This window comes from Podarcis bocagei, assembly GCF_964188305.1.
Source record: "Podarcis bocagei genome assembly, chromosome: 17".
Taxonomy (NCBI): domain Eukaryota; kingdom Metazoa; phylum Chordata; class Lepidosauria; order Squamata; family Lacertidae; genus Podarcis; species Podarcis bocagei.
This window is the reverse complement of record NC_138143.1, coordinates 12,415,472-12,440,741: the sequence shown is the minus strand read 5'-3', so window position 1 is coordinate 12,440,741 and position 25,270 is coordinate 12,415,472. Positions and strand designations below refer to the sequence as shown.

The following is a 25,270-nucleotide window of genomic DNA, read 5'->3' as shown; positions in this document are numbered from 1 at the left end:
AGATATGTTTGGAAGGCCACTAACATCATTGAGTGTGTAACCCTCTTACCTCAATGCAAAAATTATTAATTACTGTAACACAGTCACTTTTCTGTGCCCGTTTCTGAAAGTTGGCCAGAGTATTGCAATACACAAGGTAGATTATCAATGCCAGTTTTCATACTGTTAAAATCAACACATTTTGTCTTATACTGGTATACAGCAGAAAAACTAAGACACTTTAGCCACACCTGTGCCTTGAATCAATTGATTGAAAGGCACTATAACATATTTACTTACATTATTTATTTTTGGAAAGATATTTGCTAAGCCTGCATTTTTCACAACTTAGGACAGGGTGAATTTTTCATAGTGAAAGGAAATATAAAAGGGCACACTAGATAGTAGATCTTGCTACAGGGACACAAAAGATCTGTGCGCTAAATTCTACCTTGATCTAGCATATTTTGGGGAAAGTGGTTTGTTTTTCCTTCTGTTCTCCGTGGGTTTGGATGCTTCTTGTTATATTGCTGTCAAACTCGGCACAAGGTTTCCCAAGGTGAGGGTATTAGTTTTCATCAACGCTGGACTGCTGGCCACCATTCTGAGTCAACATTGTGGGCCCAAGCATTATTTTTGTGTGGTCGCACATTTTAAGGCATGAAGGGTCCAAACTACAGCAATTTTGAAACTATTTGGCAGGTCTTTGTCAAATCTGTCACGATGGTTATAACCTGCGCCTAACCTGGCATGAAAGGGCCTGAGGTGGACAAACTGATCTTCATCTACATTTGGACACTAGAGGCAGTTTTTAATCAATATGGTAGGTCAAATTAACCCTAATTAAACTTTAGTTCACAGAGAGAGAGAAATTGATTCGGGGTCATGCAGACCCCTGGGTTAGTGTGTGTGTATGCACAGTCCTGTTGTCTTTGTCCCCATGGAGAAGGGGACGACAGAAGACGAGATGGTTGGATAGTGTTCTCGAAGCTACCAGCATGAGTTTGATCAAACTGTGGGAGGCAGTGGAAGACAGGAGTGCCTGGCGTGCTCTGGTCCATGGGGTCACAAAGAGTCAGACACGACTAAATGACTAAACAACAACAACATGCACAGTCCTAAAACTTTAAAAAAAATGCACTATCCACTTAAAAATATTTTGAGATTTATTCAAATTCCTGGGCAGTGCCAGGCATTTCCCACTATAAAAAGGAACATACTTTGGAGTAAAATGAAAATCTGATCTAAGTTTCAAATGTGAAAATCAACTCTCAAACTGAAGACACTAAGATGGCCACAGCTGGTCCTCTCACAAGCCAATCCCATCTGACATAGGAAGTATTTCTATCACTGACTTCTCACCAGAGAGAAACAATAATGATTGCCCTTCTAGAATTCTCCTAATCTTCAAACATCAAGACTGCTCTGCCCAACCATTTTCCATCACCAGAGAAAACTTCCAAATATTTTTGTTTTAAAAGCAGCTATACTGTTGCAAGCAAAGAAACCACACATCATCTGTTTTATCCTAATTATACATATTTCAATGAAGAGTGCTTCCCACTATGTATTGCCACAAAAAACTCATTTCTCATTTAGTTTGCACACTATTATATGTTGTCTATATACATTCCTTCAGCTGCATAGAAAAAAGCAGCATTTAGTCACAAATAACCACAAGCATAAGCTTCTGATGTTTTAGGTTGCTCATTGTTTACTTCTGTCCCTTCTACAGAAGGGACTGTAGTTGATTGATTCCCAGATGTCCTGGATTAAACATATTCCACTTGAATCTAGGTAAAAGCCCTGCTTATCCCTGGGCTTGAGTTAAATCATATGAGCAGATCGCTTTGGAGACTTCTTACAAACTTTGCGGTCAGCTCTCGTGGTTCACCTGACCCCCCCCCCCCCACTCAAAGGATTACAAGCCAAATGGGAATGAAAATGTGAGTGGGAAAAGGCCATATAAGCTGCCATGATAACCATGATAACCAGCTCCCTCCTGGCCAGCAGTTGAAACAAACAACGTAATTTACTCACGTAAGATTTGGTGTAAGGAGTTGCTACGAGTATCAGCCCTGTTTCATATCTTGCCTCAACCAGGCATGTACTAAGTGGTCTCCACAAGGCACTGTTCTTCCAGCCTTAACATATAATAATAAATACTAGTTGTCCACTTTTCACAGCTGTTGTTAATGTTACTGAAGACCTTTCCACATGTGAAATATGCTGTGCAAGGGCTGCTTTAAAGCTGATGTGATCATAGCACCCTGATTAATGGATTAATCAGTCCTGTGCAACTCTTCCCAAATAGCAGCAGCTCCTGGTGCAAATCCACTCCATGTTTGTGCATAAACATCAAATATTTCTAAGTTACATTTACCCACTGTAAACAGTTACTATATAAAAGCATATAGTAAAGCCTGGGGGTCAAGTGCAGCCCTCAATGCATCCCTATCTGGCCCTCAGGACTCTCCTCCAGGCCACACACCCTCCTTGGATGTTTTTGAACTCTGATTATGTCTCATTCCCCTGAATTGAGGATAAAGCGAGATACACAAAGGTGTGTAGAAACTAGCCTAGTGTAGAAGTGCAGAAAAAATACATTAACTACTCCACCCACTTTTGCCGCTGCCCCTACCCACCACTGGCATGTGGGTCCTAGAAGACTGTAGCCAAATGGTATACAAATGTACAGCAAATAGTCTTGGCCAAAAAACTTACAAATAGGAAATAATCAGACAAGAGGAAATAATAATCAGACAATAGGAAATAATCAGACAAGAGAACTTCAATACAGACTGGCATTGCTTCATTATGCATGTTAACTTATCAGTCTACTAAACGAGACTACCATCAGCAGATAGAGACCCATGGAGAGACTATTAAGATAACGCTGATGCATTTTACTGTATATATCTGTGTACAAAGGACATGCTGAGATTGTTTTGTTCATGTCTTATTTTAAAAATGCCCAGAAGGGACGGCAGCCCTTACTCTGAATAACTTTCCAAACACTTGGTGTTTAGAAACCCATTATTTAATGCATTTCTCAAGTGCTCAAACTGTTTAACACACATAATCTCACAAAATGCAAGGAAGGTCCATATTATTGTCCTCCTATTACAAAAGGTGGGGGTGGGGCATGAAGGAAACCCTAAATATTAAGTATTATTATCAAAGCCTCTTGCATGCAGAGGAAGCACGGTGGAAGCATTGTTTTTTATATTGTATTTTTTATGCTCCAAACAATCCTGATATCTACGGGTAAGGGCGCTATACAATTTTAAAAAGCAATGATAAATAAGTAATAATAAACCAACAGTAGAAGCAGCAAACCATGTGAAAGACAAAGTAATGATGGGAGACCACAGAGCAAGACGAAAGCCCTCTAGAGATAAAAGCCTCTTTTTTCTTTTGCAAAAGACTAAAAAACCCTGAAGACGCTCCACAGCCTAGAGCAGGACGAGGGCAAACACGTGTTTGCCGACACAGGTACCGGGGTTACCTGTAGCTTGCCTGCAGAACATGCACAGCCCAGACACCACAACCCAGGTCCACAGGTCGCCGTAACGTGTGAATCAGCCCTGTGGGGTGTTTTGGAAGGAAGAGCACGGGAGGTGATGGGGGGGGGGGAGCGGGGCGAAGCGGCCTCGGAAAGGCGGCTCCGGGGAGGCCCGATACCGAGCTAATAACGGGAAGCGGCTGCTGGCGAAGGGGGCGTGGAGCGGGGCGGGCGGCGCTGGCCGCAGCAGCGGGAACAGCCGGGGGCCGCCGGCGCTCGCTTACCTTCGGTTCCGCCTAGGCCCGGTACGTGCCCCGAGGGCGGCTGCGCCTCATGAGGGGCCGGCGGAGGGCCAAGTGGGCCCCCTGCCTTGACGGGAGGCGGGGAGGCGGAGCAGGGGCGGAGCAGGGGCCCAGCGGGGAGCGGGGGGGAGGGGCCGGCGGGCTGAGGAACCGCGCCCCCCTCCGCGGGTGGGCCGGCCTCCCTGAGGACTAGCGCCGCTCTGCGCCCTCCCAGACGCGAAGACGCCGCCGCCTCCGAGGAATTTAATTTCTTTGGCTGCTGGGCTCCCCCTCCTCTCTCTCTCTCCCTCAGCCTCTCCACTTCCTGCCAGAGGGGGCGCCGGAGAGGCGCTTTTCCGGGCCACGTGACCGCCCGGCCTCCGACTCCGCCCCGCGCAGGTTGCCATGGGGACGGGAAATAGGGCCTAGAGGGGCCTAGCGAGCCCCGCCCTCGCCTACTTTAGGGGGCCGAGCCGGTCCTCTGGTAGTAACAGTACTTTGCCACCTGGGCAGGTGCGGCTCGTCTTAGCTCGGCCCGGCGAGCGGTAGATCCCGCCGCATGCATCTAGCGGAGCACCGCGGACTCGAGGCCGATGCATTGGTCGCGATTCCCTTCCAGGTTTCACGCCAGGCGCACGCAGGCAGGAATTCAGCCGGTGAAGCTCGAGGGGGAAAGTTGAACCTTTTGGCCTGTTGCGCGGCGCTCGAAATAGTCCGTGATTTAAATAAATAATAATAATAATAAGACTGGCGCAGCCTTACCTGGACCGGTGTGTGTGTAAACTTTGTTGTTTAGTCGTGTCCGACTTCGTGACCCCATGGACCAGAGCACGCCAGGCACTCCTGTCTTCCACTGCCTCCCGCAGCTTGGTCACACTCATGTTGGTAGCTTCGAGAACACTGTCCCACCATCTCGTCCTCTGTCATCCCCTTCTCCTTGTGCCCTCCATGTTTCCCAACATTTTCCAGGGAGTCTTCTCATGAGGTGGCCAAAGTATTGGAGCCTCAGCTTCACGATCTGCCCTTCCAGTGAGCACTCAGGGCTGATTTCCTTCAGAATGGATACGTTTGATCTTCTTGCAGTCCATGGGACTCTCAAGAGTCTCCTCCAGCACCATAATTCAAAAGCATCAATTCTTCGGCAATCAGCCTTCTGTATGGTCCAGCTCTCACTTCCATACATCTCTACTGGGAAAACCATGGCTTTAACTATATGGACCTTTGTTGGCAAGGTGATGTCTGCTTTTTAAGATGCTGGCTAGGTTTGTCATTGCTTTTCTCCCAAGAAGCAGGCGTCTTTTAATTTAATGGCTGTTGTCACCATCTGCAGTGATCATGGAGCCCAAGAAAGTAAAATCTCTCACTGCCTCCATTTCTTCCCCTTCTATTTGCCAGGAGGTGAATGGCCCAGTGGCCATGATCTTAGTTCTTTTGATGTTGAGTTTCAGACCATATTTTGCCCTCTCCTCTTTCACCCTCATTAAAAGGTTCTTTAATTCCTCCTCACTTTCTGCCATCAAGGTTGTGTCATCTGCATATCTGAGGCTGTTGATATTTCTTCCAGCAATTTTAATTCCGGCTTGGGATTCGCATGATGAATTCTGCATATAAGTTAAATAAGCAGGGAGACAATATACAGCCTTGTCGTACTCCTTTCCCAATTTTGAACCAATCAGTTGTTCCATATCCATATCCAGTTCCATATCCATATCCAGTTCTAACTGTAGCTTCTTGTCCCACAGAGATTTCTCAGGAGATAGACAAGGTGATCAGGTACTCCCATTTCTTTAAGAAATTGCCCTAGTTTGCTGTAAACTTTGTAGGAGCTTACTATGTCCATAGTTGGACACCTATTTACTGTTGCTTTCTATTTACAGCATTTCTGTGCTCCTTAATTCTTTGCATTTCTAGGTGGTGCACATAAAAATAATCTGTAGAAAATGAGGCAATGTTTTAAAAATGCAGCATCAAACCAAACACAACAAATGGGGCCTCTGCATTTTTCACCTGAGGCCCTGCTTCACACACTGCCTCCAGGGGAGGTGTAGAGGATAGTGGCACGGAAAGAGACCTTTTCAGTGTTGGCTCCCCATTTATGGAATGCTGTCCCCAGGGGGAGGCATGCCTGGTGCAATCACTATCTGGCTTTAGGCACCAGGTAAAAAACATTTTTATTTACGCAGGTGTTTGGATCTTAATTTTCTGCTTATCTTTTTGTAGTTGATGAGTGAGATACAGTGCGAGTCACTTTCTCTAATAAATACTTTTGTATTTTGTGTTTGGGATGGCCCTCTGTTTAGGTCAAATCAAATGCACTGCCATCTGTTGGAGGATTATGGTTTGAGTGCCCTCTCCGCGTTTGGCAGGAATGAATGAATTCTGGCTTATGTTGCAGAGTTCCTAGTAATGAAGTCTTAATTCATTTGGCTTCTCCTTCGTCTCCCTCTTTTCTCCCCCTCCCCCAGAATCACAGCTCTTGTGCCTTCAGGAAAAATTGATCAGGTCAAATTCCCAATAGCCCAGTCCAATGCATGCTTACTCAGCGAAGTCCTATGTTCAAGGAGGCTTACTCTCAGGTAATGTGTATAGGATTGTAGTCTTACTCTTGTTGTGGGAGGGTTCACATTACGCTAAATTTCTGCTTGTTATGTACCCATTTCTGTTCATTTCTAGCTGCTCAGTGCTGCTGCTGTATTGCTTTAAATTTAATATTAATAGAATTTATATAGCCACCAATTTTATATTTCTGTAGCCTTGTGGGCAGGATGGCATATCTCAACATTTGCAGGCAGTTGTAAAAGGATATTATGAGGCATTTGTTGTTGCATATAAAAACTTGGCAAATAATAGTACAGGGGAAGAGATGGGTTAGGATTCAGATGTATTGACCCCAACCAATGTGTGGGAGGGAGGAAATTGGATACTTGTCAATGGATCAATAGGATCTGCTTCAAGGGGGGGTGTCAAATATATCTTCTACAAAATCAATGACTAAATACATTTTTCCTGCCTGCTGTCGCCCTACTGGATTCATTGAGGCTTTTGTAGGATTGCAGTATTATAAGGTCTTCCTTCATCCTTATGGAAAGGCATGTGGGAGTTATACCGTATTTTTCGCCCCATAAGACGCACCGGCCCATAAGACGCACCTAGTTTTTTGGGGGGGAAATAAAGGAAAAATTTTTTATTTCCCCCCCCAGGTGCGCTGCGCTACACCAGGAGCTTGGGGCGTGCGGAGCTCAGCGCGCCCCAAGCTTCTGCGTGCAGGCAAGGTCTCCGCTAGCGTGGGAGAGCTGGGCGCCTCTCCCAGGGCTAGCGGACCCCTGCGCTAATCCAGAAGCTTGGGACGAGCTGAGGTCAGCGCGCCCCAAGCTTCTGCGTGCGCGCAAGCAGTCCGCTATCCTTGGGATAGCCGCGGGGCTCTCCCAGGGCTAGCGGATCGCTGCGCTACACCAGGAGCTTGGGGCGTGCTGAGCTCAGCGCGCCCCAAGCTTCTGCGTGCGCGCAAGCAGTCCGCTATCCTTGGGATAGCCGCGGGGCTCTCCCAGGGCTAGCGGATCGCTGCGCTACACCAGGAGCTTGGGGCGTGCTGAGCTCAGCGCGCCCCAAGCTTCTAGGTGCGCGCAAGCAGTCCGCTGCCGCCCTAAGCCTCGCGCACCCGGTGGGACCTCCTGCCGGGTGCGCGAGGCTTGCAGACACTCGCCCGAAGCAGGGAGAACCCTCCGGAGGGCTCCCCGTGCTTCGGGCGACAGGCTGCCGCCCCAAGCCTCGCGCACCGGGCGGGACCTCCTGCCGGGTGCGCGAGGCTTGCAGACACTCGCCCGAAGCAGGGAGAGCCCTCCGGAGGGCTCCCCGTGCTTCGGGCGGCGGGCTGCCGCCCCAAGCTTCGCGCACCGGGCGGGACCTCCTGCCGGGCGCGCGAGGCTTGCAGGCATTCGCCCGAAGCAGGGAGAGCCCTCCGGAGGGCTCCCCGTGCTTCGGGCGACGGGCTGCCGCCCCAAGCCTCGCGCACCGGGCGGGACCTCCTGCCGGGTGCGCGAGGCTTGCAGACACTCGCCCGAAGCAGGGAGAACCCTCCGGAGGGCTCCCCGTGCTTCGGGCGACAGGCTGCCGCCCCAAGCCTCGCGCACCGGGCGGGACCTCCTGCCGGGTGCGCGAGGCTTGCAGACACTCGCCCGAAGCAGGGAGAGCCCTCCGGAGGGCTCCCCGTGCTTCGGGCGGCGGGCTGCCGCCCCAAGCCTCGCGCACCGGGCGGGACCTCCTGCCGGGCGCGCGAGGCTTGCAGGCATTCGCCCGAAGCAGGGAGAGCCCTCCGGAGGGCTCCCCGTGCTTCGGGCGACGGGCTGCCGCCCCAAGCCTCGCGCACCGGGCGGGACCTCCTGCCGGGCGCGCGAGGCTTGCAGGCATTCGCCCGAAGCAGGGAGAGCCCTCCGGAGGGCTCCCCGTGCTTCGGGCGACGGGCTGCCGCCCCAAGCCTCGCGCACCGGGCGGGACCTCCTGCCGGGTGCGCGAGGCTTGCAGACACTCGCCCGAAGCAGGGAGAGCCCTCCGGAGGGCTCCCCGTGCTTCGGGCGACAGGCTGCCGCCCCAAGCCTCGCGCACCGGGCGGGACCTCCTGCCGGGTGCGCGAGGCTTGCAGACACTCGCCCGAAGCAGGGAGAGCCCTCCGGAGGGCTCCCCGTGCTTCGGGCGGCGGGCTGCCGCCCCAAGCCTCGCGCACCGGGCGGGACCTCCTGCCGGGTGCGCGAGGCTTGCAGACACTCGCCGAAGCAGGGAGAGCCCTCCGGAGGGCTCCCCGTGCTTCGGGCGACGGGCTGCCGCCCCAAGCCTCGCGCACCGGGCGGGACCTCCTGCCGGGTGCGCGAGGCTTGCAGACACTCGCCCGAAGCAGGGAGAGCCCTCCGGAGGGCTCCCCGTGCTTCGGGCGACAGGCTGCCGCCCCAAGCCTCGCGCACCGGGCGGGACCTCCTGCCGGGCGCGCGAGGCTTGCAGGCATTCACCCGAAGCAGGGAGAGCCCTCCGGAGGGCTCCCCGTGCTTCGGGCGACGGGCTGCCGCCCCAAGCCTCGCGCACCGGGCGGGACCTCCTGCCGGGTGCGCGAGGCTTGCAGACACTCGCCCGAAGCAGGGAGAGCCCTCCGGAGGGCTCCCCGTGCTTCGGGCTGCCTCCCCAAGCCTCGCGCACCGGGCGGGACCTCCTGCCGGGTGCGCGAGGCTTGCAGACACTCGCCCGAAGCAGGGAGAGCCCTCCGGAGGGCTCCCCGTGCTTCGGGCGACAGGCTGCCGCCCCAAGCCTCGCGCACCGGGCGGGACCTCCTGCCGGGTGCGCGAGGCTTGCAGACACTCGCCCGAAGCAGGGAGAGCCCTCCGGAGGGCTCCCCGTGCTTCGGGCGACAGGCTGCCGCCCCAAGCCTCGCGCACCGGGCGGGACCTCCTGCCGGGCGCGCGAGGCTTGCAGGCATTCACCCGAAGCAGGGAGAGCCCTCCGGAGGGCTCCCCGTGCTTCGGGCGACGGGCTGCCGCCCCAAGCCTCGCGCACCGGGCGGGACCTCCTGCCGGGTGCGCGAGGCTTGCAGACACTCGCCCGAAGCAGGGAGAGCCCTCCGGAGGGCTCCCCGTGCTTCGGGCTGCCTCCCCAAGCCTCGCGCACCGGGCGGGACCTCCTGCCGGGTGCGCGAGGCTTGCAGACACTCGCCCGAAGCAGGGAGAGCCCTCCGGAGGGCTCCCCGTGCTTCGGGCGACAGGCTGCCGCCCCAAGCCTCGCGCACCGGGCGGGACCTCCTGCCGGGCGCGCGAGGCTTGCAGGCATTCGCCCGAAGCAGGGAGAGCCCTCCGGAGGGCTCCCCGTGCTTCGGGCGACAGGCTGCCGCCCCAAGCCTCGCGCACCGGGCGGGACCTCCTGCCGGGTGCGCGAGGCTTGCAGGCATTCGCCCGAAGCAGGGAGAGCCCTCCGGAGGGCTCCCCGTGCTTCGGGCGACGGGCTGCCGCCCCAAGCCTCGCGCACCGGGCGGGACCTCCTGCCGGGCGCGCGAGGATTGCAGGCATTCGCCCCATAAGACGCACCCCGATTTCCCCTTCATTTTTGGAGGGGAAAAAGTGCGTCTTATGGGGCGAAAAATACGGTATGTTAATCTAAGATTCTGCAAATTAATAGTCTTTAAGGTTGCATAAGTGACTTTTATTCTTTTTTTTGCAACATATAGACTCTATTTCAAGTTGAAGGAGAGGGTAAACTTTATTCTCGTGGTTTGCTTTTGATATGTGTGTTTTCATCTATCTCACAGTGCAATCCTACATACGGGTCTATTCAGAAGTAGGTGCTTACAGGTAGGTGCTTATAGTATAACAGATTAAGTTACCTCTCATTCATACTGTTGACAATTTTTTTAAAAAGCATTTATACAACTCCAGTGCTTCGGTGACTACTGCTTCAAGGGAAGAGGATGGTGAGGAAGCAGGACTTCTTTGGCCCCAAAGCAGCCACCAGCAGGTCCCTAAGTCACCAGCTGTCACTTGATCAATAACTTCTCCCCCACCTCTTTTTGGAACACCCTTTTTGGCCACCACCACAGAGCATGTTTCTGTCCTCAAAATAGCTTCACTGCCACACTGAAGCATCTCTGGTGGTGGACCTGCGTGGAGAGGGAGATGCAGAGAATCCAACAGCTCCTGAAACACCCTTTCCAGGAGCTAAAGATTGCTCTCTCGTAAGCTCTAGATTTTGTTCTAATATTGTAACTCTTGTCCTGTTCTCTTACACAATTAAAGGTACCCCTGCCCGTACAGGCCAGTCGTGTCCGACTCTAGGGTTGGGCGCCCATCTCACTTAAGAGGCCGGGGACCAGCGCTGTCCGGAGACACTTCCGGGTCACGTGGCCAGCGTGACAAACCTGCTCCGGCAAGCCGGCACCAGCGCAGCACACGGAAACGCCGTTTACCTTCCCGCTATAAAGTGGTCCCTATTTATCTACTTGCACTTGAGGGTGCTTTCAAACTGCTAGGTGGGTAGGAGCTGGGACCGAACGGCGGGAGCTCACCCCGCCGCGGGGATTCGAACCGCCAACCATATGATCGGCAAGCCCTAGGCGCTGAGGTTTTACCCACAGCGCCACCCGTGTCCCCTTACACAATTACCATAGCAAAAAAGGCTGGTCTGTGTACATAAAAATGTCTTTATTTACATCCATGAATAAGCATGCTACTCTGCTACATTGAAAGGAATTAATGCTTAGCAAATAAATGTCACAGTTGCCAAGATTCTGGACTTTCTTCTCTGGATCTGCAGTAATGAGATACTGAAGAACTCTTTGGAGGAAAAGAAGAATCGATCTTCTTTAAACTACAGATAAGCAAAATCAATTCTTAAATAGTAATACCATAGCAGGCAATTGATCAAATATTGTTAAATACTAAATATATTTACATATCACTTATCCTCATAATGAATTGATCGCATATCAACACAGTGCTTGTGGGGTATAATGACCACTTCATAGTTTCCAAGTCCATTCTGTGCCAGTGTGTGTGTCTGCTGAAAACATGTGTGGCAAGATGCTTAACAGGTTCTGTGTGCTGCTGAGTATGAGGCATTATGGTTCCTATTTTATCTTTTGTTCCAAATGACGTTAGTGCTTTCTGTAGATGCTGAACATTTCAACAATTTAAGCTGGGTCTAAGGTTTTGAACTCCAAATTGATGAAGTTGCTAAGTGGTTTGGCTAAAGCCTCTCGAGCTCTAAGTGCCATCTCTGTAAGATGTTCATTTGTCTAGCTGTCCCCAGTAAAAGCAACGATCAATAGGGTCTTGTGGCTTGGAAAGCCTGTCTCTGGCTTCTCCCAACAAAGAACAGAGCACAGCCCCAGTGTGCACGTGAAGGTAGCCTCAGAATATCTTCCTCATTTATTCCGACATTTTCTCAGGATGCAGGTGTTCATGAAAAGCAGAGAAGGGAAAACTGGGACATGGAGTTGAATATTTCAAGACTATTCTTCCTGGAATGTTGCTGAAATGCCATTTCCCCTCCCCTTTGCCCACTACCTTAGCATTTCAGAGTCCAAGGATTCGGAAGGCATCTCGCAAGTCATCAACCTCATAAAGTGGCTGTGAAAGAAAGAAGAGAATGGTCAGGTTTGCAGGAGGCACAAGAAGAAGGAGAACAAAAGGTTAGAGGTAGAGCTGATGAGTAATGAAGAAAAGATAAGGGCAGAAAAAAGATGGAGGCTAGTGATCCTGAAAAATCAAGTTAAAGGAAGCAGAGAATGGCAGATGAGAAAAACAAGGGAAGCAAGGAAGGAGGGGAAGAGGTACAAGAAAAGGGGTAGAAAACCTCCTTCAGAGGGAAATACTTCTCACCAAAAGGATACGGCGGAGCCTTCTGGTTAGACGCACAGAATTTTCATGAAGCCCTTCCCAAGCTTTGAAGGTCTTCTTGCGGTTCTCTACAAAGGTGTTCCAGCAGTAAAAGTAATCTGACAAAAAAGAGACGTGGTGTTCATTTCCCATTGCTCAACTTCCCCTCCAGATCTTATGCCACCTCCTAAACCCATCCCTAATGGGATGCGGGTGGCACTGTGGTCTAAACCACAGAGCCTAGGGCTTGCCGATCAGAAGGTTGGCGGTTCGAATCCCTGTGAGAGGGTGAGCTCCCATTGCTCGGTCTCTGCTTCTGCCAGTCTAGCAGTTCGAAAACATGCCAAAGTGCAGGTAGATAGATAAATAGGTACCGCTCTGGCAGGAAGGTAAACGGCATTTCCATGCGCTGCTCTGATTCGCTGGTAGCAGCTTAGTCATGCTGGCCACATGACCTGGAAGCTGTACGCCAGCTCCCTCAGCCAATAAAGCGAGATGAGCACTGCAACCCCAGAGTCGGCCACGACTGGACCTAATGGTCAGGGGTCCCTTTACCTTTACCTTTACCTAAACCCATCCCTCCACCCTGTTTCACCTTTGAAGGTCATGATGGCAATCTGAGCTCCTGCCCGGTGGAGGCGACGCAGCCCCTCAGGTTCGGCATTCCGTTCCTCACAGAAGTACAGGCGGGCAGCAAAGATGCGCAGGGTTAGGTTAGGGTAGGCATACAAGAAGTCGGCCACATGCCGGGCGCAGTCATAGCACGGACTCCATGAGGTGAACCAAGTGATCCGATAGCAGTGCCTTGGGTCCAGGTCCCAGGTAGCGATGTAACGCAGGAAGAGAACTTCAACGTGGCAACCCGACTGAAGTAGCAACACAGAAGGATGGGGGGGCGCAGGACCAAGATAATACCGATAAACAATGAATGGTCAAACAAAGCATCTGTGCTGAGGCACAAGAAGTGAAGGTGTGGGGGAACATAAGACATTACTGAAGGTTCCCTGTTTCCCAGACTGAGTTGGTTAGTCTACAAGTAAGTGCTTGGACTAGTTTGCAGAATCAAACATTTTCCCTCAGGGATACCATTTTGCCAGTGTATTTGAATGATACCTTCCAGAAACCCTGCCCAGAAACTCAAAAGTGCACAAGTAAAAAGCACATCAAAGAGAAGATTAGATGAGCTTTACGCATATAGTGGTACCTCGGTTTTCGAGCGTAATGCGTTCCGGAAGACCGTTTGAGTTCTGAAACATTCAAAAACCGAGGCGCAGACAGTCACAAAAACAAATTGGTTGCAAGAGAGCTCCTGAGATTAACTGAACACAGATTGATTGCATGCAGAAGCCACGTGGCATGTTCGACTTCCGAGGCGTGTTTGAAAACCGAAGCATTTACTTCCGGGTTTACAGCATTCGAAAACCGAAATGTTCATCAACAGACATTAAAAAACCAAGGTACCACTGTATAATAATAATAATAATAATAATAATATTAATATTAATAATAATAATTTATTTATACCCCACCCATCTGGCTGGGTTTCTGCCACTCTGGGCGGCTCCCATCATCACCATCATCATCATAAAGTGATAAAATATCAAGCATTAAAACTTCCCTAAACAGGGCTGCCTTGTCAGATGTTCTGTATGTGTGTAAAATGAACACATGGGGAGCCAGTGGGGATCAGTATGCAAGCTCCACCCTGCTTGTGCTCCAGCCTCAAGTCTTTATTTTACATGCAGGCACTTCTAAAAGGACCCAGATTACAGTGTGAAGGGAGGGTGGTTGCAGTGGCGTAGAGTGGGTTGTCAGCACCCGGGGTAAGGCAAGTAATTTGCGCCCCCTAACCCCTAACCTGCCGCCGCTGCCAGCTTCTTCTTGCTGCTGCCTGGTCTGGTCTGGTGTGGTTCTCTCCCGCGCTCAGCGCTGCGCTGGGTGGCCGCTGCACTGTCCCTCCCCCAGATAGTCCCTCGCTCTCTCTCCGCACCGCACGCCTGGCACCCCCCCCCTCCACAGTGGGCGGCGACCCGGCGGCTCAGATTGGATTCGCACAGCCAGCACTGCAGTGAGAGAGAGTGAGTGAGCCAGGTAGGGGCAGAGAGCTGAGAGTGCGAGCGCGCCCCCCCAGATGTTGCGCCCGGTGCGGCTGGCCCCCCCTGCACCCCCCACACTACGCCACTGGGTGGTTGTGGGGAGCATGCAAGCAAGCCGCTCTCAAGATCTGTCTCAAAGTGCATAAGTAAAGTTTTTCCATTTGGTTCTGCTATTTGTATTATCTGGCCATTAGAAGGTATAGGGATGATTGGAGGGGAAATGGTAGAATGGGTAGTGGAGGTGCTTGCTCTTAGGCGGGGGCAAATCCATACGTTGGTTCAAATAAAATGCTGTATGGATTTCTGAGGGGCTTAGCTATAGATCTTGTATTCCACTAGTGGTGCCGTTGCTGTTTCCGTGTCATCAGTTCCTATGTCACTCTAGTAATGTTGGAACTGAGATACCACAACATGGTTACTTCTAATTCCACAATCACTCCTCTTGAAGGCTGGGCAACATTGGCATAGGAAGCAATCATATTGTCAGGCCATCCAATATGATCTCTCCAAATCCAGCAGTACTGAACCAGTGTGGGAATATGCAGAAATGGCAATTGCACCACTAGGATCTAATCTGAGAGTGAAATGGATTGCTAAAATTATGGATAAGATGCTGAGCATTCCATTGCTCATTGGTGCAGAAGGATGTATTAATGGATATGAGCTTCACTCGTGTTTTGTACCTTATTGCGCAGATATCCAAAGTCCAGGGAGCAGGATGTTGCACTGTTCCGCCGTTTAACCACATAGCAAAGGTATGTTTCGTGACGGCCTTTGGCCCAGCGCAAGTTCTTGAAGTTGTAGAGGAATTTCTTTTGTTTCAGAAGGACACTGCCGAGGGAAGCAGATATTGAAGTCACATGTATTCAAGTATGAATGGGGACAGCTGTGATCTGAACAGAGAGCAACTTTAGTGGAGTCCATTGGTTCAGGAAAAATATATAGAAATGAGAATTCCTGGGTGCCAGGATTCAAGTTTGGGGCAGAGAACCCTTTGGTGAGAGAACCCCAGCAGAGATTTAAAGTCACAAAATTTGAAGCAATGTAAAGCGTGGTAATATAGGCTCCAGTTGCAGATAGGTAGCCGTGTTGGTCTGCCATAGTCAAAATAAAAAAATTCCTTCCAGTAGCACCTTAAAGACCAACTAAATTAGTTCTTGGTATGAGCTTTCGTGTGCATGCACGAAAAGTATCTGAAGAAGTGTGCATGCACACGAAAGCTCATACCAAGAACTAACTTAGTTGGTCTTTAAGGTGCTACTGGAAGGAATTTTTTTATTTTGTAATATAGGCTGTAATATAGGCTGTAAAACCTTAATGTGTGCCCTTTAAAAAGTTCCTTCCAAGGTTTCCCAGTTCTCCCAGCATAGGAAAAAGACCACACATTTGTTAAGTTACCAGTGGTTTACATACAAATTCTTCAAAGATCAGGTTCATGTGCTTTGGAAAAGTTGCACAGGCACTTTTTACCAAGTGGTAAAAATTCCTAGATTATTAGTATAGGAACTCAAGAGTGGCTTGTGAAACCCATGCTGAAACCTCTTTGCATGCTGAGCTTCTCAGGTAGACTAAGGGTGAAAGGCTATTATCACCATCATTCCCCACTAAGTTTAAGAATAAGAATACATAAAATACCATTGTGTCTGCCACAGGCTTCTTTTTATACTGTATAATGTCTCTAAAGCAGGGTGGGAGCAAGTGTGCAAAGTACAGAGTAGGAGTGTGAAGAACTGTGTTCACCAAAGCGAAACATTCACTCCCCCAAAGGCAATGCAAAACAGAAGCGAATGGGTTAAAAATAATCCCAGCGCACCATCACCTCCTTTCTCTGCACTCTCAGTATGGGCTCAGCCAGCTACTTTAGTTTCCATGCATGGATGATCTGGGGGTGGACTTTGAAACACAGGCTTTATAAGTTCGAGTGCTCATACAAGCACAATATAATGACCCGATGCCAACAGCAAACTACTTCAAAGCAAACTAGTTTTTACTGTAGCATGGCAAGCAACCTGGGCCATATTGGCAACTTCGTAAGCCCATGAAGCAGGAGATTATAGGTGCTTTCAGATGGTTTCAGTTCTATGGGTAAGAGTCAACGTCATACTAAGGAGAATGTTCTGAAGACCTCCCCTCTTCTTGCGTCCCCAGGCCCATGCATTGTTCTGAGGGGTTTCCCAACACTCCAGAGGTTTTTTGGGGGGGGGCAGTTGTGAGGGAAGCCCTGTTGCCCTAGCAGAAGTGTTGGCTTCCACTACTGGAACTGGGTAAGGTAAGGTAAAAGGTAAAGGACCCCGAGATGGTTACATCCAGTCAAAGGCGACTATGGGGTGCGGCACTCATCTCGCTTCAGGCTGAGGGACCTGTGCTAATTTATATCCATTATTTTCTGTGCTAATTTATATCCATTATTTGCTGCAGTTGTAATTTCCAGCAGGTTATAGGCCAGGAGTGGGTAACCTTTATTTTTTGTCACGGGCCACATTTTCTTGGGAATAATCTGCCAGGTGCCACAGGCCCATAGTGGATGGGGCTCAAATCAAAAGTTGGAGGGAGTTTGAAATATTTCAGAATTGCATACCTCCCCCTCTCCTCTTTGCTCTGTCCATTTCAGCTTCTCCTGCCCCATTTCTCCCCATCCATTTACACAGCTTAGAACCATTCACTTGCAGCAGGCTCCTCTTTGCATCCCTCCATCCATCTCAGCTCTGTCCATTTCCAGGGCTCATCCAGACTTCCACTGGTGCCATCACTTTCCTTCTCAAGCCTCTGCTCCAGGCTAAAGCAACTAGAGTGCTCTGACATAACAGCTAGTGTGCCATGAGAAACTCATTCACTGATGAAACGTCCTTGTGAAACCAAAGCAGCTTCCCATAGAGGAGACCTCTATGTACTTTAATTCTGGCCTTGCCTTCTTCCAAACAACCTTCATTAGATTCAGGCACATCAAGCTTGCTACATCAAGTGTGATTGAATCATCTAGTCACTTCTGATGCAAAGAAGAAAATATCTACCCTAAGAAGGGGCTTCCTGTTGTGTTTCTGTATGAGTCACTGTTCTGGGCTTGTTTCTTTGCACCAGAAGGCATGTGCAGAACATTTGCCCATGCAGAAACGCAGGGGGGTGGATTCCTTTGACAGACTCCTCTTCTGAGTAATTCTTAGTTGTATGCACTCTAAGGGTGCATAATAATGTGCAACATTTGAATAGTGGGCCCCATTGTCAAAGCACACACCTTCCCCCCCCCCAAAAAAAACATACAATTTTCTCTTTAAGATGTAATTTCTGTGTATTTGCAACAGAGATTGGCTGTGCATAGCACAGATAAGCTGCGGTTTGTATGATCAAATGAACCAACCTTCATTCCCCTTCCCTAGGCAGATTTCCAACATTTTAAAGTACTGGCAAATGTACATTTAATTGAATAAATGTGCGTGAAGTACTTTACAAATAAAAATGGCTGAGAGCCCCCCTGTAGCATGGGGTGGGGGGAGAGGTGGAAAGCGGATAGCTGAACATGTGGCAAATGCATTGTGCACAGCAGAGAGGAGAAGCAGACTCCCACTTAAGAATAAGAAACATTGCTGAGTGCAGTTTCTTTTTTCAATACATGCACCCCCATTACGCTTGTCGACCCATTATGTATGTGCACATCCTAAAAACAATTTGGATCTCTCAGTCGGGTAGTATGCAGAAGAACTTGGACTGCTTCCAAGTCCTAGTGTCCCACTGAAAAACATCTGGTCCCAGAACAAGAAATAGCTATATGCGAAAAGCCAATCCTGGTGTAGCAGTTCAAAAGCGGATTGCATGTTAAAATGGGACTGGCTTTGGGAGGCGAGAGTTCCTTATAACTATAATCCTGTCTTATCAGCACCAGCCTTTTTTGCATCATGGCAGCCCTGTGAAGTACCGTATTTTTTGCTCCATAAGATGCACTTTTCCCCTCCTAAAAGGTAAGGGGAAATGTGTGTGCGTCTTATGGAGCGAATGCAGGCGGGAGGCTCTGCTCAGCGCTCCCTTTAAAGAGCCGCATGGAGCGTGTGTGCGGCTCTTGGGGGCTTTTCCCCGAGGAGGAAGAAGGGCAGCCCATCAGTCCCTTCTCCCTCCTCGAGGAAAAGCCCCCAAGAGTCTCACAAACGCTCCACGTGGCTCTTTAAAGAGTGTGTGGCTCTTGGGGGCTTTTCTGGGAGGTGAGGGAAGGGACAGAGGGCAGCCCGTCAGTCCCTTCCCCCACCTCCCAGAAAAGCCCCCAAGAGCCGTGCTCCCTTTAAAGGGCTGCGCGGAGGGCTTTTCCCCAAGGAGGGAGTAGGGCAACCCATCAGTGACAGGCTGCCCTTCTCCCTCCCCGAGGAAAAGCCTGCAAGCACTGCACACATGCTCCACGCAGCTCGTGAACGGGAGCGCTGAGCAGAGCCTGGGATGCAGACAGGCTCTGCTCAGCGCTCCCTTTAAAGAATTTTTTTTTTCTTGCATTCCCCCTCTAAAGACTAGGTGCGTCTTATGGTCACGTGCATCTTCTGGAGCGATAAATACGGTAGGTTAGGATGAAGAAATAATAAACTGCCCAAGTGCACCCTGTGAATCTCATTGCCAAGAAAAGATTTGAACATGGGCTTCAATTCCCAAGCAATGCTGTTGCCACAGCACCCCACTGGCTCAATAGAAGTGGATTGCAACCTCTGATTTCCAGAGCAGAAACCAGGGACATGTGGCAGCCAAGTTTAATAAGCACTTTCACACCCGTCTGAATCCAAGGGGTGAGACTTAAGCACATGCGTATTAGTCACTATAATACATGGGGACTTGAAAGGGCTTATATTTGGCTGTCATGTGCCACTCCTCTGGAAATGGGAGTTCACAAACTACTCCCAAGAGGGGTAGGGAAAGGCATGCCATGAGACATTTTTGTCCAGCTGAATCTCATAAAGTCTTCTAATTCTTTAATGAGTTATTAGCTTTCCCATTTGCCCAGGAGCTGAGAAACTAGAGGCAGATCGCAGAGTGAGGTGAAAACTCAAATAGTATCTCACACTATTTTCAGCAGTAGATGGCACAAAATGAGAGACTTTTTGTGGTTGCTGCGGACATACTCCTAAAGTAGCTAACGCACTTGCATCTGATTTAAAGAAATGAAATAGAGGAGGAGGTACTCAGTACAAGTTAATATAAGTTATGCTACAATACAACTCGATACACGTTATGATCCTCTGTGACGGAGGAGTGTTTTATGAATAATATAAATATTACATATTCTGAAATTCTGAATTGTACATCTAAGGAGAAGTGCACACTCACAAGAAAGACTGTAAGACCTATAATTTAAGACCTATCAGGTCTTAGTTTTGAATTCGTTTGAAAAATCATTTTTCTTTTTAAATGATATATTATGTTTTTAATTTTTATCAGCTGAAAAGGAGCTCCATTGTGAGACAAAAACTGAGACAAAGATATTATGATAAATAGACAAATAGATATGAGTCATTCACATCTGGAAACTGCAATTAGATGCATTCATCTATAGAAAGCTGCTTTCTTGCTAATCCCAAAATAAAAGATGCATTTGTTAATTATAATGCTTTCTCTTTGCTAATGTGAATGAGTGCAGATTCAGAAAATTTGCAATTAGATCCATTCATCTATAGGCTAGACAGGTGTTCTGTTAGCACCCATACGTGCAAAGTATTGGAAATCTTTATTGGAGCAACACTTTTTGATGCAGGAAAACATAAGCTTTTGAGTTACACAGAAATCTCACCCCACTTGTCTAATTATTTTAATTGCCCAAAAAGGCAGTATAACCAAAACCTAAGTATGTGAAACTGTATATAATTGTTCTCTGCTAAACTCATTGCCCTCCCCTGTGTTGCACCCATCATTGTTGATTGTAAGCTTCTTGGGGCAGGTGTCTGTTTCTTTTGATTATGTTATTATATACTACAGACATGAAAGTCAAGAAGAAGAAATAATAATAATAATATCCCTTATTTTCAAGAGTGTATAGAACAAACTGAATGAAAGGGGGGGAAATTGTCTTAGCAAACCATGTGCAAAAAGAGAGAGAGAAAGAAGAGAAAAATTACTGGGGACATGGTAGAAAACAATAATGATAAAACGTGCGTGAGCAAGAGAGAGAGAGAGAGAGTCAACAGCATCAGAATATTGGTTAGTGAGAGATATGGGAAGAAGCCATCTGGAGAGCTGAGTCAGATGGGGAAAAGAGAATAAAACACAGAGCAAGTTCATACTCAATGAATTCAGTGATGTAGCAATTATGCACTGGGGCAAAAGCTGCCCATTTACCTGTCCATGACTGCGCTGGGGCTGATGTGGGAAGTCGCTTTGAGTCACCAAGCTGCTACGCCGTGCGTCTGAATAGCCTTATGACTGAGGTACAGAAATGAGAAGTGTCGTTGGGTGGGTGTTCCCAACCCCCTCGACTCCCCTTAGGAGTCATTTTGTCTGGGGTGGAGTTACACACTTCGCTGGAGTTGTGGGCCCCCATTCTAAAAAAGATGCTTGGTTCTGATTGGCTCCAGTTTCTTCAGCCTCCTCCCTCCTTAGAAATATATCTGTCAATTATCACATTAAAATGTAGGCAGGTAAGAAAAATAGTTACTGGTTCCAGCAAAAAAAAAAAAAGAAAGAAATTGGTGCACCTAGGTTTTGCTTTCAGTTGCCCCATGGCTCAACTGGTTTTCTTTTCCTTTTTTGTACTTTAAATTTCCTTGGAGACCCCCCCCCCCCAAAAAAAAATACATTGTGAAAACCTGTATCCCCACACATACACTGCAACCAATAACAGTATACATCTGTAAAGCACGTAATGGATGCTTTAGTTGTGATTCCTGCGTTGCAGGGGGCTGGACTGGATGACCCCTGGGGTCCCTTCCAAGTCTACAATTGTTTGATTCCTTGTTCCTATTAAGTGAGCCACAAATTGGTATTGCCCCTTGGAACTGGCCTTTGGTTTTCTGGAGAACGTGCAAAGGAAACAAGGCACCACCATTCTCCCTCACCTTTGTGCTTCGTGCCTCTTGCCAGTCTCAAATTGTGAGTCAATTTTCCCATAATGCTCTCTTGTGCCCAAGCACTCAAGTTCCTCCGTTGGTTTTCTAGCAAAGGGGCTATACAGTGGTACCTCGGGTTACAGACGCTTCAGGTTACAGACTCCGCTAACCCAGAAATAGTACCTGGGGTTAAGAACTTTGCTTCAGGATGAGAACAGAAATCGCGCGGCGGCAGCAGGAGGCCCCATTAGCTCAAGTGGTACCTCGGGTTAAGAACAGTTTCAGGTTAAGAACAGACCTCCAGAACGAATTAAGTTCTTAACCCGAGGTACCACTGTACTTCAATGAATGCTATGCAGGCTGGACTTAAGGGGTCCAGGGGTCCTTTACCTTTACCTTTTTCTCTTTCTCTCCTTGTGACTCCACCCCGTGCTGCTCAGCTGCCTAAGGAACAGCCAGTGGTGTAGCATGGGTTGCCAGTGCCTGAGAGCAGGGCAAATGTTGTGGACTGGGCAGCTGTCGGTCCCTTCACCAGCCAGCATCAAATCAAGGGAGTCTCTTCTTGCAAATTAGCCCCAACCTGGGAGCAGAGAAAAGGTATAGAAAAGCGATGCCAGGAGCGCCGCTGTACCGCTTTGCCCTCCTGGCCTTGCAGTGAGGCACTCTGTGCAACGCACATTGCTCTGGCAGTGCTTTCCCGCCTTCCTCTTCCTCTTTCCCTCCTCAGTGGGCAGCGGCACCCTCCCTCTCCCTCTCGGCCAGCCGGGGCGGGGGGATGTGGCGCACGCAGGCATCCTTTTGCCGGCCATGAGGAGAAGGAGGAAGCGGCCCTGCTCCAAAGGCCCGGGCCTCGTTGCACCTCTTCAGGATTTTGTGCCCCTCTGCCGCACCCATGCTACGGCACTGGGAACAGCTGGGATTGGTGCAAAGGAGTCTGGACTGCAGCAGGGAAAAGCTGATCTTTAACTGGAGCCCTGCCTCTTCCTAAAGCTGGACCATAAAGAATGCTGATTGCCGAAGAATTGATGCTTTTGAATTATGGTGCTGGAGGAGACTCTTGAGAGTCCCATGGACTGCAAGAAGATCAAACCTATCCATTCTTAAGGAAATCAGCCCTGAGTGCTCACTGGAAGGACAGATCCTGAAGCTGAGGCTCCAGTACTTTGGCCACCTCATGAGAAGAGAAGACTCCCTGGAAAAGACCCTGATGTAGGGAAAGATGGAGGGCACAAGGAGAAGGGGACGACAGAGGACGAGATGGTTGGACAGTGTTCTTGAAGCTACCAGCATGAGCTTGGCCAAACTGCGCGAGGCAGTGGAAGACAGAAGTGCCTGGCGTGCTCTGGTCCATTGGGTCACGAAGAGTCATACACGACTAAATGACTAAACAACAACACCTCTTCTTCCCAAAGCTCAACGGATCAGTGGGGAGGGTACCTGGTGGTCAGGACAACTGTAGGATGAGGCAGCTGGCCAGCAGCAGCTGGGATGGTGGCAGGGGTAAGGGAGGGGGCTCAGATGGCACACTTCTGAACTGGAGATAGAAAGCAAGGCCATGATCCATGGAGACTATGCATACTGAGCAGAGGCTTGAGTAGTGCCCTGAGAATATACAAAACACAGTCAGGATAAGCACATTTCCCAGGCCTGCTGGAGATGATATTGGCCTGGCGTTGTGCACAAATGCAAACAGATTATGTGCACAGTCTCCACAAAGCCTGGCGAATGTGCACAACAGCCAGTTATTCTGCACATTAACTGTGCATTACTGTATAATCTTCACAACAAAAACATATAGTCTTGAGTGCTCAAAGAACTTCATACACATGAAATAAGTGCCCTCATAACAGTCCTATCATATAGGTAAGTGTAATGAAATGTCACATTGCGGAAGGGATAGAGGCTTGCTCAAAGTTGCCTGGCAGATTCCTGCAGAGGGACTTCTTGGTTGTCGGCTCAGCCTCCTAGCTACTGTGGCACCCTAACTCACATGCCTGCCATGGGTGCTTTTGTTTAGATTCCTGCATTGCAGGGGACTGGACTAAATGATCCATGGGATCCCTTCCAACTCTAGTGTTATATGATTCTATGTGACATCTAACAACTCTGAGCCAACAGCCTCTTCTGGAACTGTGGAGAAAGACAAAAAAAATGTTGTTGTTGTTTAGTCGTTTAGTTGTGTCCGACCCTTCGTGACCCCATGGACCAGAGCACGCCAGGCACTCCTGTCTTCCACTGCCTCCCGCAGTTTGGTCAAACTCATGCTGGTAGCTTCGAGAACATTGTCCAACCATCTCATCCTCTGTCGTCCCCTTCTCCTTGTGCCCTCCATCTTTCCCTACATCAGGGTCTTTTCCAGGGAGTCTTCTCTTCTCATGAGGTGGCCAAAGTCTTGGAGTCTCAGCTTCAGGATCTGTCCTTCCAGTGAGTACTCAGGGCTGATTTCCTTCAGAATGGATAGGTTTGATCTTCTTGCAGTCCATGGGACTCTCAAGAGTCTCTTCCAGCACCATAATTCAAAAGCATCAATTCTTCGGCGATCAGCCTTCTTTATGGTCCAGCTCTCACTTCCATACATCACTACTGGGAAAACCATAGCTTTAACTATAAGGACCTTTGCATTAATTTATTTGTTTTTTCAAAAGCACACACGATGTGACATCAGATTAGTTTGTACGTCATACTTGCTAACAAAGCACACTGGCTCTCCTAACCCCTTCACCACAGCTGTTTGGTCCTAGATACTGAAGCTTTTACGATGACGTTCCTCAAGAATATCATCCCTAATACACATCTCAAAAATGATACTGGAGAACTGGAGAAGATGCAAAAAATGGCAAGCAAAATGATCTTGAGCCCATTGATTGATTTTGCCACTAATTGACACACGTTTGGATGTGATAACTGCAACATCAAGGGACAACTTAAATGTATGATTAAACCAACAACAGATAAATTAAGGGCTATGAATTTGCTGAACCAACTTTTAAAAGGGATACAAGAACGGGGGATGTGAGGAAGTCAGGAAAATATGTGAATTTAAGATATAAAACTAAGAAAGAGGGAATTTTTGTGTTTTTCCTATATGTGTTTTTTCTTTTTTATTATTAGTTTTTTAATGTATGCATTTTTGTATTTTTGTGCTTAATGTTTGTATTGTTGTATTTTGTAGTATGTATTTTGTATTTTTATTTAAAAAAAAAGCAAGGGACAACTTAAATGTATGAATACCTCATGTATAACTTCTTTATGTTTCTTCAGATGCAGGGCTTGACAATTAAGCCTGTTCACACAAACACATGGTTGCTAATCAAATGTAGAGAAATCAAGTGATATACATGCATGTGTGAACCAGGGCTTCATTAGGAAAGCTTGCATTTGATGGGCATTGCCTTTAAAAATCCCTTGACCCATCCTTTCTCACTGAAGATTCAGTCAGCAGTAACCTGGCCAAAAATCAATCGCAGAACAGAAATACATTTCAGCCAAAGCACTTGGAGGGGCAGATTGTCTGTTTAATCAACAGGAAGTGGTGTGATCTGCTTGTAAGATATAAATAACTGTTTATTTTCCACTCACCTACTTGCTCAGAAATCACAATTTGAATTACGCGCCGACAGCTTCAGTTGGTTTTAAAAAAAAAAAAAAATCTTTAGCCACTTCCTTTTCCCCTAAAGTGAAAACCTCATTGCTGAACTTTCTCCGCTTGCTAAATGTAAAGCTGAAACTGCAGTAGCAACCTCTGCTTTGTGGGCTAATTATCACTTTGTGTACTCTAGTCTAAATCTATACTTTCCCCCTTTTTCTTTTTCAAAGCTAATGTTTTGGCTCCAAAGCAAATCCTGCAACTGCCAAGAAAAGGAAGGAGAAAGTATATAATGTCCCAAATTAAAACAATGACATGGCAAAACCACCAGCAGAATAAAAACAAGCAAGCCAGCCAGTCCAAAAGTATTTTTTTAAAAATACATTAAAATCAGTTAAAACAATTTGCAATCAAAAGGATGGGGTGGGCAATGTGCTCTCTGCAACAGGCAGAGATACAAAATATACA

General features: G+C 48.6%; 2 protein-coding genes and 1 long non-coding RNA gene across 11 annotated transcripts in view; 1 reads left to right on the top strand and 2 right to left on the bottom strand.

The window, feature by feature from the left end:
* PHC1 (polyhomeotic homolog 1) overlaps nt 1–4,546 on the bottom strand; it is a 30,148-nt gene extending 25,602 nt beyond the window's left edge. For 2 of the 6 annotated variants that reach the window (XM_081176247.1, XM_081176249.1), the window contains exon 1: nt 3,769–4,091. The gene's annotated coding sequence lies outside the window, so the exon portion shown is untranslated. Of the gene's footprint in view, nt 1–3,768; nt 4,093–4,527 lie in introns of those variants that run through there. The other 4 variants (XM_081176251.1, XM_081176252.1, XM_081176248.1 and 1 more) reach the window with 3 other exon arrangements.
* LOC308577006 overlaps nt 4,171–25,270 on the top strand; it is a 31,843-nt gene continuing 10,743 nt past the window's right edge. Inside the window, exons 1-5 of one of the 4 annotated variants that reach the window (XR_014003323.1) lie at nt 4,171–4,535; nt 6,231–6,341; nt 11,013–11,926; nt 14,905–14,964; nt 23,958–24,149. This is a non-coding gene — a long non-coding RNA (uncharacterized lncRNA). Of the gene's footprint in view, nt 4,536–6,230; nt 6,342–11,012; nt 11,934–14,904; nt 15,261–15,500; nt 16,567–23,957; nt 24,150–25,270 lie in introns of those variants that run through there. The other 3 variants (XR_014003324.1, XR_014003325.1, XR_014003322.1) reach the window with 3 other exon arrangements.
* Nucleotides 12,087–21,916, bottom strand: AICDA (activation induced cytidine deaminase). The gene is made up of 4 exons (XM_081177070.1): nt 20,510–21,916; nt 14,893–15,040; nt 12,709–12,979; nt 12,087–12,232 (listed from the first exon to the last, which is right to left on the bottom strand). The coding sequence occupies exons 1-4, from the start codon at nt 20,515–20,517 to the stop codon at nt 12,096–12,098; spliced, it is 564 nt and encodes a 187-aa protein (XP_081033196.1). The 5' UTR covers nt 20,518–21,916; the 3' UTR covers nt 12,087–12,095.

Bases quoted from the DNA above. Each gene is read 5' to 3' on its own strand.
- AICDA (XM_081177070.1), bottom strand. The intron at 12,980-14,892 runs GTACAAAACACG...TTGCTACTTCAG, and splicing joins TTGGATATCTGCGCAATAAG to TCGGGTTGCCACGTTGAAGT. The intron at 12,233-12,708 runs GTGAAACAGGGT...CTTTTTTGTCAG, and splicing joins TGCCATCATGACCTTCAAAG to ATTACTTTTACTGCTGGAAC.